Here is a 15,297-nt window from a genome sequence, read left to right as displayed (position 1 = left end):
ACCAGTCAAATGCTGGAAAATGGATTCGAATGGGCAGCAAGTTTAATTCCAGCTGAGCAGGTGCAATGTGCACATGCTGTAACCTTTCTATGGCTCTTCTCATTCTTTGGTCTTATGTTGGTGTATCGGTGTCACATTATTTTTGAATTGCTGTGCATTTCTGTATGAATTCCTAGGATTGAATGTTAAGTATATGCTCTATCTGTTGCTTCGGCTATGTCATACTTGACAATATTTCAAGTCATCAAGGAGCCTTAAAAAGGGCTCAAGTTTCCAAACTCTTTGTGGTATTAATTTTGTTTAGTTAAAGGTGCATTCATAAAACTGGTTTAGCATCCGTGTAGCTGTGTAAATGTAACCTGTCTTGGTTTCCATGCAAGGATCCTGCTCCACTACTTTCAGAAAGCTTTGATCTTGATTTTGCATTCTCCAGTGCAATTTTGAGTTGGATTGTTTTGCTCTGTGTAAAATTTGAAGTGGGTTTGCAGTGTTAGCTGCAACTATATCATGATGTAGTTTAAAGTGGCCGTAATTGGTTTGAGGAGCTGAACCCAAGAAAATGCTGGGAAAGATTTTCAGACCGGACAACTCTGAAGCCTGGTGGATATCATTGTCCCATCTTTTACTACAAAGATCTAAATTTCTTTTCTAGCATGATAGTTTGGACAAGAGATGTTCTTATTAATTGTTCTAATTGTTACCTTCTAGCAATGTTGAAAGTAGCTTCTTCAGTACTGCAGTTTGGTAACATAGTCTTCAAGAAGGAAAGGAATACAGACCAAGCATCTATGCCAGACAACACTGGTAAGCTAAGTCATGTGTCATTAACTTATAGCTATCAGTTTATAACACAAGTTTGTGTATTATGCCACTTTCTTGTTTAACACAATTTTTAGAAGTAGATCTAAAGAATATACTGGCATGAAGTTGCAGCTAGTTAGTGTAATATTAGATTTCTCCACACATCAACCGAAGCTAATTTTCTTTTTCTAGCCTAGCTGTGGCCATTGCAGTACTGCCATGCTGGCTGTTTAACTCCCTAAACTGGGCTTCATTTAACAATAACTTCCCTTCCTCCCTCCAGCCCTCTCAAGGGACTTTAGACCATAAGTCACATTAGTTTGTTCTTTTGATGTTTGCAGATTTTTACATTAAGTAGTCTATTTGTGAATTTTTTCAAAAATTGCATGCAGTCTAACAAGGTTATTTGGAGCCTAGAAAGTAATTGTAAATTGCACAAAAATATCAAATGTATTGTAATGTTGGTAGAGCAGATTTTTTTTTTTAAGAGAGCGTTCAAAAGCAGATAATTTGTTCACCTTGTAAGGGTCCTGGGTTAAACTGTGCATGTTAATTTTGATGCAGTAACATTTACCTCAACTGCATCTTGTGGCACAGTATTCCATGGTATTTACTTGTGAAGACATTCTCCTCAACCTTACTTTGTTTTGCAACTCGTGTATGATTAATGGGCATGGAATCACAAGACAGCTACTCCTTGTATAATTCAGTTATTTAATACCCAAGGGGCAGTTTAAGATGAGTGTTTGTGGGGTTGGAACACTTATACTGTGTATGTATTTCTACTTCAGACCTATCTACAGGAGTTCCTCTGTCTTGGGGAGGCTGGCTCCATCTGCCAACTTGCTCGCTTCTGTGATAAGAACAGAAATGCTGAAAATACTTGGCATGTTAGTAGAGAGAGAATTGATGTCTCTGATCCTTCAGAGGACTTGGCTGCTTTTTGTGATTTGCCTTCTATATTGAAAAATAATAGAACAAACTGAGGCATTTATCCAGTTATCAAAGTTGTTCACCATTGAATGGATATACAAATGCTGCTCAATTTTGTGGAATTGTTTTTCTCCATACCTGCTAAAAATCCAGTAAAGTGGAAAATAAATGAAGCCATTTGTTAAGAGATCGTTCAGTAATCTGTACTTTTTTTTTGTAAAGCTGCTCAGAAACTCTGTCACCTGCTGGGAATGAATGTGATGGAATTTACTCGTGCTATTCTCACACCACGTATCAAAGTTGGTCGAGACTATGTTCAGAAGGCACAGACCAAAGAGCAGGTATGACTGGCTTGCAGCACTAAAAATGAATTGAAGTTTTTTCACGGCTATAAATTTATTTATTTTTGATTTTGTTTAAGGCTGACTTTGCAATTGAAGCTTTAGCAAAAGCTACGTATGAACGTCTCTTTCGTTGGCTTGTTCACCGCATTAACAAAGCTTTGGATAGGACAAAACGGCAGGGAGCTTCTTTCATCGGCATTTTGGATATTGCTGGCTTTGAAATTTTTGAAGTAAGTCTATAATTACTTTGTTTAATCCCGCCTCTGCCTAACTTCGGTGTTTCCTAGTAGAGTCCAGATAGTCATCAAGCAGTATACGTGACTGATTTTTAAGTTTGGTCATGTAGATCTCAACATGATCCTAACTGAGCTCACAGACATTGAGAAAGTTAGTAATTGATCATGGTGGGAAAAGGACTCTGAGCAATGGCTATTTGAGTGCTATTTCCTGTATGCAGTATGTAACTACGGCCATGTAAGTCATTTGTAAGTTGTCCAATTTTAAGATTGCCACCTGTGCATGGCTGGAAAATATTTAGTCTTAAAGCATTCAAATGAACAGTTCACACTGTATAACATATCTAGTAGGTGCTTTGACAGCAAGACTAACGTGTAGCCAAGAATGAAAAAGGCTTGAGGGCAGTTTAGGCTGGTGGGAAGAAAAGTGCAGAAGAGAATTAACTATATACTTCAAGACTACTTTTAATTTTAAAATTGATGGATGAAATTCTGTTGTCACTGGATTTATCAATGTGGTTGAATGAAAATCTGACTGGCATGGTCCTGTACCATAGCGTTTGGTATTTGTCTGCATTCTTAGCAACTTTTTTTCCATTTTGTAAGTTACTTGGTACCCTTGAGTAAGTTTCTTTCCATTTAATGTGAGATTTGTTCACGTGCTACAGGAGAATGTATAGTGGAGAATAGGGGAATGACAGAAGCTAAATCAGTTTGTTCTTTGCCTATCTTCACCTGTGGAAGACAGAAAATTTCCCAGAAATACTAGGTTACCAATGAATTTGGGAAACTAAGGAATTGGAAGAAATTAATACTTATAAAGACTAAGTACTTGGAAAAAATTAACTGAATTGAAGGCTGATAACTTCCCTGGACCAGATATCTACATCCAGAGTATTGAAGGACAGAACTAATGCATTTGATGGTTCTTTTAACTTTCTATGGGATTCTGGAAAGGTGCAAATGCAACCGTTATTTAACAAGAGGAAGAATGGAGAGTTGCAGACCTGTTAGCCTGATGTCACTAGTTGGAAAAATATCAGAATATGTACAGGGTATGACAACTGGACACTTAAAAATGAAAGTTTAAGCAGTGAAGTCACTTTTTGTCAATGTACAGTGTTTTATCAACTTTTTATTCAAATTTTTTTTTGTAGATATACTATTGTACAAGTAAATGGGAATCCATGGACAGTGGTCAATTTGCATATTCAGAAAGCTCATGATGGGGTTAATAGAATTAGAGCATGTGGCATTGTGGGTAATTAACAAATGGATTTAGTTTTGTCAAAAGCAGTAGGAATAAACTGGTCATTCTCAGTAGCTAAATGTGTTGCTGGAAAAGCGCAGCAGGTCAGACAGCATCAAAGGAACAGAAGAATCGACGTTTCGGGCATAAGCCCTTCAGGAATGAGGAGGGTGTGTCACACAGACTAAGATAAAAGGAGGGTCTTGGGGGAGGGGTGCTGGGAATACGATAGGTGGAAGGAGGTTAAGGTGAGGGTGATCGTCTGGAAAGGGGATGGGGGTGGAGAGAACAGGAAGAAGATTGCAGGTCAAGAAGGTGGTGCTGAGTCTGAGGGTTGGGACTGAAAGGTGGGGGGGGGGGGTGTGGGGAAATGAAGCTGGAGAAATCTGCATTCATCACTTGTGGTTGGAGGGTTCCTAGGCAGAAGATGAGGCACTCCTCCTCCAGACGTCGTGTTGCCATGGTCTGGCGATGGAGGAGGCCTTGGACCTGCATGCCCTTGGCGGAGTGGGAGGGGGAATTAGTGTTCAGCCACGGGGCGGTTGGGTTGGTTGGTGCAGGTGTCCCAGAGGTGTTCCCTGAAATGTTCCGCAAGTAGGTGGCCTGTCTCCCCAATGTAGAGGAGGCCCCATTGGGTGCAGTAAATGATGTGTGTGGAGGTGCAGGTGAATTTGTGATGGATATGGAAGGATCCCTTGGGGCCTTGGAGGGAAGTGAGGTGGGAGTGTAGGCGCAAGTTTTGCACTACTTGTGGTTGCAGGGGAAGGGGGTGGGTGGGGGGGGGGGTGGATCTGACGAGGGAGTCATGGAGGGAGTGGTCTTTCCAGAATGCTGATAGGGTGGGGAGGGAAATATATCCTTGGGGTCTGTTTGGAGGTGGCGGAAATGACTAAGGATGATACGATGTATCTGGAGGTTGGTGGGTGGTAGGTGAGGACCAATGGGGTTCTGTGCTGGTGGAGATTGGAGGGGCGGGGTTCAAGGATGGAGGAGCGGGAAGTGGAGGAGATGCGTTGGAGAGCATTGTCAATCATGCCTGAGGGAAAATTGCAGTGTTTGAAGAAGGAGGCCATCTGGGTTGTTCGGTATTGGAATTGGTCTTCCTGGGAGCAGATGCGGCGAAGGAATTGGGAATATGGGATGGCATTTTTACAGGGGGCAGGGTGGGAGGAGGTGTAATCTAGGTAGCTGTGGGAGTCAGTCGGTTTATAGTAAAAGTCCGTGTTGAGTCGGTCATCTGAGATTAGAAATGGAGAGGTCTAGGAAGGGGAGGGAGGACCTCAAATTTACCTGGAGCGTCTCAGACTCCTCCCTCCCCTTCCTAGACACCTCCATTTCTATCTCGGACGACCGATCAACACCAGATGTTTACTATAAACTGACTCGACCGGAGATGCGGCTCTCCACTGCATCTCCTCCACTTCCCACTCCTCTGCCCTTGAACCCCACCTCTCCAATCGCCACCAGGACAGAACCCCACTGGTCCTCACCTACCGCCCGACCAACCTCCAGATACATCGTATCATCCTTCTTCATTTCCGCCACCTCCAAACAGACCCCACCACCAAGGATATATTTCCCTCCCCACCCTGTCAGCGTTCCGGAAAGACCACTCTCTCTCCGCGACTCCCTCGTCAGATCCACCCCCCCACCAACCCAACCTCCCCTCCCGGCACCTTTCCCTGCACCCACAAGAAATGCAAAACTTATGCCCACCCCCCCCCCCCCACCCCCCCCACCACTTCCCTCCAAGGCCCCAAGGGATCCTTCCATATCCGTCACAAATTCACCTGCACCTCCACACACATCATTTACTGCACCCGATGTGGCTTCCTCTATATTGGGGAGACAGGCCCACCAACCTCCAGAACGTTTCAGAGAACACCCCTGGGACACCTGCACCAACCAACCCAGGCCTCCTCCATCGCCAGACCATGGCAACATGACGTCTGGAGGAAGAGCGCCTCATCTTCTGCCTAGGAACCCTCTAACCACAAGGGATGAATGCAGATTTCTCCAGCTTCCTCACTTCCCCTCCCCCCACCTTATCTCAGTCCCAACCCTCAGCCTCAGCACCGCCTCCTTGACCTGCAATCATCTTCCCGACCTCTCCGCCCTCACCTTAACCTCCTTCCTGTCGCATTTCCAACGCCCTTTCCCCAAGTCCCTCCTCCCTACCTTTTATCTTAGCCTGCGTGGCGCACACTCCTCATTCCTGAAGGGCTTATGCCCGAAACGTCGATTCTCCTGTTCCTTTGCTGCCTGACCTGGGCTTTTCCAGCAACACATTTTTAAGCTCTGATCTCCAGAATCTGCAGTCCTCACTTTCTTCTATTCACAGGGTAGCAGACTGTTAGTGTTGGGGTACTGCTAAGATCAATGCTAAGGCCAGAGCTGATTTGATTATGGGGGCTTGTAGTAATATTTTTCTAAAAGGGACCTGGGTATCCTTATGAGTTACCGAAAAGTGTGCAGGTGTGATCTTGGTGAAGGAAAGCAAATGTTGAATTCTTTGCAAGGGGATTTAAGAAGAAAAGATGTCTTGTTGCAATCATGTAAAGCCTTGTTGAACTATGTCTAGAGTATTGTGTACAGTTTTAGTCTCCTTATCTAAGGAAAGATCTACCAATCATAGAGGACCAGAATAATTCCTGGGATGACAGTGTTGTCTTTTGGATAGCCTGAAGAAACTGCGTTTTGAGTTTTAAGAATGAGGTGATCTCACTAAAACTTAATCCTAATAGGCAATGACAGGATAGATGTAGATAATGTTCCCACTGGCTGTTAAAACTAAAACCAGGAGATACAATCTCAGGATAAGCAATATACTGTTTAAGACCGATGAGGGGCTATTTCTTCGCTTTGGGGTAGAGAATTCCAAAGACTCACCAACCTTAGAGTGTGGATGTACAGTCATTAAGCATGTTCAAGCTGTCAATAGATTTCTGGAGATTGCACTTCACTGTGCTTTAATGTAGATGAATAATCATGATTTAATTGTATGATAGACCAGGCTTTGTTGGCTGACTTTTATTTTTGTCTACTCCTGTTTACATGACAAATTGTTTCTATCATTACAGTTAAATTCTTTTGAGCAACTCTGCATCAACTACACCAATGAAAAGTTGCAGCAACTGTTTAACCACACAATGTTTATCCTGGAGCAAGAGGAATATCAGCGAGAAGGCATTGAGTGGAATTTCATTGACTTTGGCCTGGATCTGCAGCCATGCATTGACCTCATAGAGAGACCTGTAAGAATATAACAGTTCTGTTTTGACTGAGTAATTTAGTGACCATTATAGACATTTTATTGTAACATACTGACTTTGCTAATGGTAAAACTTTCATTTAAATTGGCTTTGGCGTAAAACTCAACTGCTCATAAGGCGGGAGAAAAATCAATTAAATGATAATTGACCAAAAGCTTGCTGAAAGAGATTAAGGGCAGTTTTCTTGCAGAGAGAAAAGATAAGCTTGGGATAGGGTTTCCAAACAATTGATGAACAGGATGAGGGGAGATTTGAAGTTCTATTATCTGGGCCTACTTTTTAAAAATTAAAATATTCCTTTCGAGGTTGTGATAGCCAAGTGGTGGTGTTGCTAGACTGTTGATCCTGGTAATGTTGTGGTGACCCGGGTTTGAATGGTAGATGGAGTTTGAAATCAATGAAAAATTGGAATTTAGAGTCTGACCAGAAAATTGTTGCCAGTTGTCTGAAAATCCCATCTGGTTCACAAATTATCCTTATTTTACAGAAAGAAATCTACTATCATTGCCTGGTCTGGCCTACATGTAACTGCAGACCCACAACAATGTGATTGATTGATTGACTCTTAACTGCCCTCTGGGCAATAAATACAGGTCTAGCCAACTATGTCCATAATCCTATGAGTTTTAAAAAAAATCCCTATTCAGAACCTTTTTCAGCTTGCACATCTCTTTTGGTGGTACAAGACTGACAAAAAGCAACTCATTTGTTGAGATTCAACATTCACTCTTGGGTGCTGCATCTGTTCTAGAATACTATCAGGATACCATATGCATATTTTTTTAACATATTTGCCCCAGATATATTTTTACCTGTTTCTCTATCTAAAAGATTTTGGGAGAGACACTAGGAAGTTCAAAGTACTTCACAGCACTTCAAAGCATTAATGTATTGAACCAATGGAGAATAGCTGTGTTTGGGGGCAGGTGGATGGTGCGGTGTAGATTGAGTAAACACTAATCCATTGAGATGTTTGGACATAAAACACACTTCAATTCATGAACTCCTTGTTATACCAGGCAAATCCTCCTGGTGTGCTGGCTTTGTTGGATGAGGAATGTTGGTTTCCTAAGGCTACGGATAAGACCTTTGTGGAGAAGCTGAGCCAAGAGCAGGGTACACACTCAAAATTCCAAAAGCCAAGGCAGCTCAAAGATAAGGCCGACTTCTGCATTATTCACTACGCGGGCAAGGTATGTCTATTGAATAGAATGTTGTGTTTACAATGGGTCTGTAATGTTAGTCATTTTTTCTCATTCTTCATCATTCAAAACGGTTCAGAGTTTTGAACTGGGCATTTGAAGCCAGTTTATACAGTAAGACTAATGGCCTCATTCAAATTGGTATTTTTGCCACTGACAAAAGTATGTAGCAAATAAGTGATTTAAGATCAATGGAGCCATGGCATATTCAGTGACTTACCCAGTGGTTATACAGAGAAATAAGCAATATTATCCACTTGTGCTCTGTGTAGAAAAAAAAACAAGCTTTCATGTTCTTTTTGGTTCTCTTTATGCAAACACTGAAGTAAGCTTTTACAGTTCTAACCATGCAGAACCATTGTTTCCAAAGGGTTGCTTTCTGGTTTGCTAAGTGATCTATAGATTATATCCTTTTCATTTTACAGTAAGGATCATGGGCCTCAACCTTTTGCAATCTCTGCAAACAATTTGAATGAGGTGGCCAAGGGTGGTGAATTCATGTTTGACAAATGTATACTAGGTGGGAAAGTAATCTTCTGAAACTAAGGATGCACCAATGGGATAGACAGGTACTGAATCGATAAGAAATGCCAGATAGCTTTCTCCACCTGAGATGACTACAGACATTCAGTGTGACAATGCTGTGGCTGTAAGAGGTGCGTTCTCTCCTAGTTTCTCTTAGAGATTGCAGCACAGGTGCCAGCAGTCTTAAGATGAACAATGTGAAGCTTTGGGTATTTTAAGTTGCAGCAATAGAACCAACCTGAGTAGGTGGGGTCAAACTCCCACCCACAGAATCAGGATCTTTAGCTTCCAGCAGTTGCTGTTGGGGTCTTGAAATGGAAGCTATTCCCCCTGCCTTGGTTACAACCACAAGCTGGGAGTTATCTGCATGCTATGAGATTTTCATGTGAGGCAATCTGTTTTCTGAATTTGCCTTTTCCAAAAGTGGGTTTGAGATGTTACAATATTGGAACATTTTAAATAGTAATAATTACTGTATCTATTACTAAATTTTCTAATAGATATTCAATTTCTTTGTAGTATTTTAACTATGTTGGATGAATAAAATGTGTTGTTTTAAATCTGGTGGTTCAACCACTTTTTATTGTGGTATGTTAGAACCATTTGGTGTTTGTAGCACAGCCATGGAAAATTTGCTTTAAGTTATGTACAGCCAGACTTGCCTGATTTATAGTGAATGGGATGCACATCATTGAAACAAGGCAACTCATTTAAATCTGTTGTGCTACGCAAGAACTACTCATTCTGCATCCATGAAGTCTCTTGATTATTTTGCATGCACCTCTTGGTTTTTGAATGGGAGTACAATTTTAATATCTAGCAGAATATCCAGAGAAAGAAGCTGGAAAACAAGTGGAATGCTTGCTTTTGTGAACTGTAGCTTGTTGGCATCCTTTTAAGGACAAATCAAAAGCTTTTAATTTCAGAAAGGAGGAACTTGAACCCATTTAACCCTTCCCTTTTTCCATTCCACTCAGTGATAGCAACAGAATCTTCATGAGTAGTCATTCACAAGTTACAAGCAATATCTGAGGCTGCTTCCAAGAATTTTAAATTGGAAGGGTTTTCCTCCACTTGTTTTCGATCTGGCATTTTAAGAGTCTATAATAGACATGTAAAATGCATATAACTCATACAGGGAATATCTTTTTCCAAAATGTGATCCTTTAGCGATGCTTTGGCTGTTATGAAACTGTATCCTCTAACTCTTGGCAAGAACAGTCACTGAATATGCTAATCTGTTGTAAATTAATATCTTTTATTTTTTTGACTTTGGTGTTTTATCTCTTAATCCTTTACTTGCTTTTTATCATCCATTAGCATGGTTCCTGGTGAGTTTTGAAGTAACTGGCCTTGTAGCTTTTCAATCCTTTTTTTTTTAATGATTAAAGTAAACATGGTTATGTAAGAGCATTTGTTTTGACACTACTATCTCTAGGAAAACTGAATTTAAGGCATGGAAAGTGTCAACTATTTTGATAAGATATTTGAATTGTAAAGAAAAGAGATGGAAATGCTTGCATTTATTTATCACTTTTCATCAACTGGTTGTAAATTTGCTTTCTGAGCTGGTAAATTTGTTCGCGGACATTTTATCACCATGATAGGGAACAGTACTTTCCATGAAGTGCTGGTGTTCTGTCCTACTTGCTATTTATCTGTCTTGGTCTGTTGTAGTGGGTGGTAGCACTTTGGGTTCTTTTCCTGAGAGGTTGGTAAATGGTGTCCAAATTGATATGTATGTTAATGGAGTTCCGGTTTGAATGCCAGGCCTCTACAAATTCCATGTCTTTGTTTAGCCTTTCTCAGGATGGATGTATTGTCCCAGTTTGTGTGGTGGGTGTGTGTGTTAGTTGGTCATGTCTTTTGGTGGCTAGTTTCCTGCCTGTCTGTCCAATGTAATGTTTCTTGCAGGGTATTTTATAGGTTAAACAAAGACGTACAGGAATTCCTAGAGGCCTGACATTCAAACTGGAACACAATGAACAAACGTATAGATTTAACCCCACTTAACAACTCCTCAAATAAAACTTGAAGTGATATCGTCCACCACAATAGACCAAGACACCCAGCAAGCGAGACACAATACCAGTGCTTCATAGGAGACTCGCTGATGTTACCTAGAATGATGATGAAACATCTGAACAAACCTACTAACTCAGTGAACAAACTTAGAACGTGATTCACAATCTGAGCTACAAATCTTCAAAATCGCAACACTGCCAGACATTTCCAAGAGCTTTACAGCTAATTGAATAAATTTAAAGTCTAGTCACCATCCTAACGTGTAGGGAATAAGGCAGCAGGCCACCTCAGACAGCAGTATGATATTGAGCAATTAATCATCTGGGGTTCTGTTTGTTATTATTCCGAAACTCTGAATCCCATCTGAGGTTGCTGAGCAAACTTTTTTAAAATTTGATTAATGTATCAAATGGAACTGAATCACAAATGGAATTCAATGAGTCTTTAAAGTTCATTGAAGTGGGATCACATGATTTGCTGTCAAAATGTAATTGATATTTTTTCATGTAATCTTTCAACCTTTTGGCACTAGGTGGATTACAAGGCAGATGAATGGCTTCTGAAAAACATGGACCCACTCAATGACAATGTTGCCACGCTCTTGCATCAATCAATGGACAAATTTGTGGCAGAGTTATGGAAAGATGGTTTGTAAATTATTTATTTTATACATGTATCAATTGTGCAGATATTTACCCAGAGCTTGCTGAAAGACAGTGGAAGTGATGCGGAAATGTTCAGTTATCTTTATCTTTCAGCAATATTGAACTTGTTCAAGTTATTAAAATCCCTTCCTTCATATAACAGCATTTTAGAGAAATACTTAAAGTTTTGTTATCCCTTGCATCCAGCTGTTTGGATTTTAATACTTGGAGCATGTTTATTAGAAACTATCATAGCATTTTATTAGGAACAATATAACTATACAAGTTTAAATTTGTACTTGGTGTTGAGGTGGGAGACAGTTTTAGCTTCACTTATTTAACATCAGGATGTCTGGAACCTGTTGGTTTACATTTTTTTTTAACTGTTTGCAAACCTTGCCATGATAAAACAAGAGTTAACAATTCAGTGCATTTTATGATCTCTAATACTGGACAAGTAAGAACTCGGGAATGAAACTTGGCTTGATGGAGTATATTTAATTTTCGCAGTTGGTTACCATAGTGGTTAATCAGTGAAACACAATCACAGGATGTTACGTATGTTCTTTAATAATAGAACATAAGGTCATTGTTGAAGAAAGCGACAAAGTAATTGTGTTTATAGCAGACAAATTAGAATGATCTTATCACAAACATCCAACCAAAATTTCAATCTGTTTCCAATCCTAGCTTTCAAAAATACTTTTTCAGCAAAATATGATTCCAATCTTTTTATAAATATCTTTTTACTTAACTAACTTTCTCCTTTTTTGTTTCTTTTTCCCTTGGACAGTAGAGACAATTAATTCCTTGCAGAGTCCAATGGCATGAATGTACACAGTTATAAAATTTTGAAGACTTCTATATAAACTCTCCCAACGTGAACATTAGAGACACAAACACACTGTATGGTGATTGGTGGAAAAGTTCCGTTCTCCTTTTTAGAGGAAAAACTGTTCTTCTAACTGAATTCTGTGTTCTTCTGAACTGTGACCTTGAATCTTCTGTCTGAAGTCAAAACTAAACTAACAGCTTTTGAGTTAATTTAACCTGTCATGAACTGAACAGTGTAAATGTTTTATTCATTAACACCAACAGGGGTTCCTGCTAGCTGTTCAGCTGCATTGCTGGTCTTGGAATGGATGAACTGAAGTTAACATTCAAAATTACTTTGACCTGTGTCGTTTAATTTTTAAAAAAAACCTTCTCAGAACTAACCCATCCCCATCTGCTCTTAAGTATTAGAATTTAGGGTTTGTATTTCATGTTAAACAGCAGTATAACAGCAATGAAAGGTGTCCAGTGAGAGACACGTCCAAAAGTTGAGTTAGTTTGAGGGTATATCCTAGAGAGACACTACCGGAACCAGAATTTCAGGAACTTGTTTGTTCAAGTTGCCTTTTGGTCAGTGGTGGTGAGCTGCTGCCTTGACCTATTATCATCCTTGGTGTAAGTAAACCTACAAGAAGGGATTTACAGGATTTTAAATCCGTGACTGTGAAGGAACAAACAATATGGCTCCAAATCAGGATATTGTGGGATTTGGTGGCTAGCTTGCAGGTGATGACTTTTCAATGTTTCTCCCCTCCTTATCCTTCTAGGAAGTAGAGCTCATGAATTTGCAAGGTTCTGTTGAAGAAGTGGGTGTGAGGGAGTATTATTGATATAGAGCAGACAAAACACCATGTCCATATAGGATCAAGCATTTGATATTGCACATTTTGATTGAGTCAAAGATTGGACAGCCACCATGCTTATAATAATTTAAAAATACTTTCTGCTATCCAGATTCTACTTCCTCATTTTGCAAAGCTCACGTTTTTATTCTCTTGCCTTCCTCTTGGCTAGGCTGCTTTCTATTTTACATATTGAATCACACTGTAGAAAGTGTACATGACTACAGTTATTTATATAGATTCTGTGATACCTGCCTCTCCATTCTTCTTGGCATGATATGGAGGAGCCAGTGTTGGACTGAGGTGGACGAAGTTGAAAATCTCTTGATGCTGGGTTATAGTGCAATAGGTTTATTTGGAAGCATGAGCTTTCAGAGCACCGGTGAAAGAGTGGCGCTCCGAAAGCTTGTGATTCCAAATAAACCTGTTGGACTAAGACCTGGTGTTGTGTTTTTTTTAAACATTTATTGCAGGGTTTAAGGTTTTTTGGGTGTTATGTGAAAATGCTGACTGTTTGTGCCCATTGCCACTTCAAGAATACATTGGAATTTTAAGTTTTGTACAGGTATTAGCCAAAGCCTATCATGAACACCAAGCTTAATTTTATTTTGTAGCTACATAGTGATACTTTGCCATGATATAGTGGTACTTTATTCAGTCGTACAGGGTTGCATTTTTACCACCTCCATCTATGGAGGAAGTGTACCTGTTACTCTTTGGACAAAATCTTCAGAGATTACATTGTAGGACATCGAAGAACTCTTCTACTTTTTTAAGACATGACTGGTTACTAATTGTTGCTTTGGATCAGTGTTGTAATTTGTTTCTCTGTTGACTGCAAAGCCAATGTGTTTCGCATTGCTTCTGCAACTCTTGCATCTGAATGCAGTAGAAAAGTATAATAAAGGTAATGTGCTTTTATAAAATTTAATGTTTTTTGCAGTTGATCGTATTGTGGGATTGGACCAAGTTGCTGGTATGAATGAGACTGCTTTTGGCTCCTCTTACAAAACAAAAAAGGGCATGTTCCGCACAGTGGGGCAACTGTATAAAGAGTCCTTGGCAAAATTAATGGCAACCCTACGTAACACCAACCCAAACTTTGTTCGATGCATCATTCCAAACCATGAAAAAAGGGTGGGTATATTTTCATAGCAGAAATGGTACCTGTGACAGTGCTGTTAATATAAAAGTTGGTGAAAATTATTTAAAGTTGTGCTATTTTGTTATTTCTACAGTTTGCACACTCTAAAATTCACTGGTGTACTGCCATGCTTGATCCTGGCTGATTTTAGGTATTCCAACTTACTGTTTTGTGCTAAGTTTTAAAGTGGTTTTTGTAAGCATTTGTACAGCCCCTTCTAAATTAGAGCAGGCAATGTATAACTAATTGACTTTGTGGGTTTTTGGGGACAGGGTATTAGGAGATTTGCTTAACTTTGCTGTTTTCAATTTGGTCCTACTTTCATGAGTGGGCCCTTGAGGTCACTAGTGTAGGGAGCAAAGGTGTTAATATGTTAAAGTTGCCGACTGACTTCTAGCTAATATGCTGTATTTCATTCCCACACCGTGGTCAAACAATGTACTTTGTAGTACAGTCAAAAGGCGTGATGTGGAAGATTCCTTGGGAACATTCAAGGCTCAGTTGAGAATTTTCAACATAAGTATGACTCATCACTTCTATTTTCAGAGAGGGAACAGTGTTAAAATTAGTAACATGTCAAGGCAGTCACCTTGACCACTAAGTCTGCATTTATTTAATATCCTTGGAACTGCCAGCATAATTGCTAAATCCTGATTAAGTTTTTTAAAAGCTTTTGAGCTCCTGTTCTACAGTTGAAGCGGACTTTAATTTTGCAGTTATCTGGCTACTCAAGTGTTTAGAATTTTTTACAGTTTGTTTTTATTGTGGTGCAAAATAAAATACTGAACTGCAGATGTTGGAAATCCAAAACAAAACAAATTGCTGGGAAAAACTCCACAGCTCTGGCAGCATCTGTGGAGAGAAATTAGTTAACATTTCAGGTCCAGTGAACCCAACAAATTAATTCTGATTATCCCTCCACTGATACTGCCAGACCTGAGTTTTTTTTTCCCCAGCAATTTGTTTTTGTTTTTTAATCTTGGTGCAATTTAATTGTTGGAAGATTTACTTCCAAGTAAATGGTTACTTGGCTTGTGGCTGTTCTAAAAGAAATTCATCTAATATTTTTATTACTTTTTAATGGAAAATCTACTTTAATATTTATCCTGTGTTCTTAATTCCATCTCATGTGATGAAGCACCCATGTACCAAATTAGTTGACTGTTTCCATCAGCCACTTCCAGAGAGACGTTTGACAGCTAAGGTTTGAAGGTCGACATGATCAGGTCTCTAGATTTTATAACCT

At 39.7% G+C, this 15,297-nt stretch overlaps 1 protein-coding gene across 4 annotated transcripts in view; it reads left to right on the top strand.

The window, feature by feature from the left end:
- The window catches only part of LOC122562058 (myosin-10), a 161,022-nt gene that overhangs the window by 101,866 nt on the left and 43,859 nt on the right, over window positions 1–15,297 (top strand). For all 4 annotated transcript variants that reach the window (XM_043714526.2, XM_043714525.2, XM_043714524.2 and 1 more), the window contains 7 exons: window positions 709–804; window positions 1,957–2,075; window positions 2,156–2,308; window positions 6,644–6,817; window positions 7,855–8,028; window positions 11,120–11,234; window positions 13,851–14,044. In XM_043714526.2, coding sequence (XP_043570461.1) covers window positions 709–804; window positions 1,957–2,075; window positions 2,156–2,308; window positions 6,644–6,817; window positions 7,855–8,028; window positions 11,120–11,234; window positions 13,851–14,044 — 1,025 coding nt within the window. The remainder of the gene's footprint in view (window positions 1–708; window positions 805–1,956; window positions 2,076–2,155; window positions 2,309–6,643; window positions 6,818–7,854; window positions 8,029–11,119; window positions 11,235–13,850; window positions 14,045–15,297) is intronic.

Source organism: Chiloscyllium plagiosum, unplaced genomic scaffold, assembly GCF_037043375.1.
Source record: "Chiloscyllium plagiosum isolate Xiang-an unplaced genomic scaffold, Cpla_swu_hap1 HiC_scaffold_25, whole genome shotgun sequence".
Lineage (NCBI taxonomy): Eukaryota > Metazoa > Chordata > Chondrichthyes > Orectolobiformes > Hemiscylliidae > Chiloscyllium > Chiloscyllium plagiosum.
Note: the sequence above shows the minus strand (reverse complement) of the source record. Positions and strands in the feature narration are given on the sequence as shown.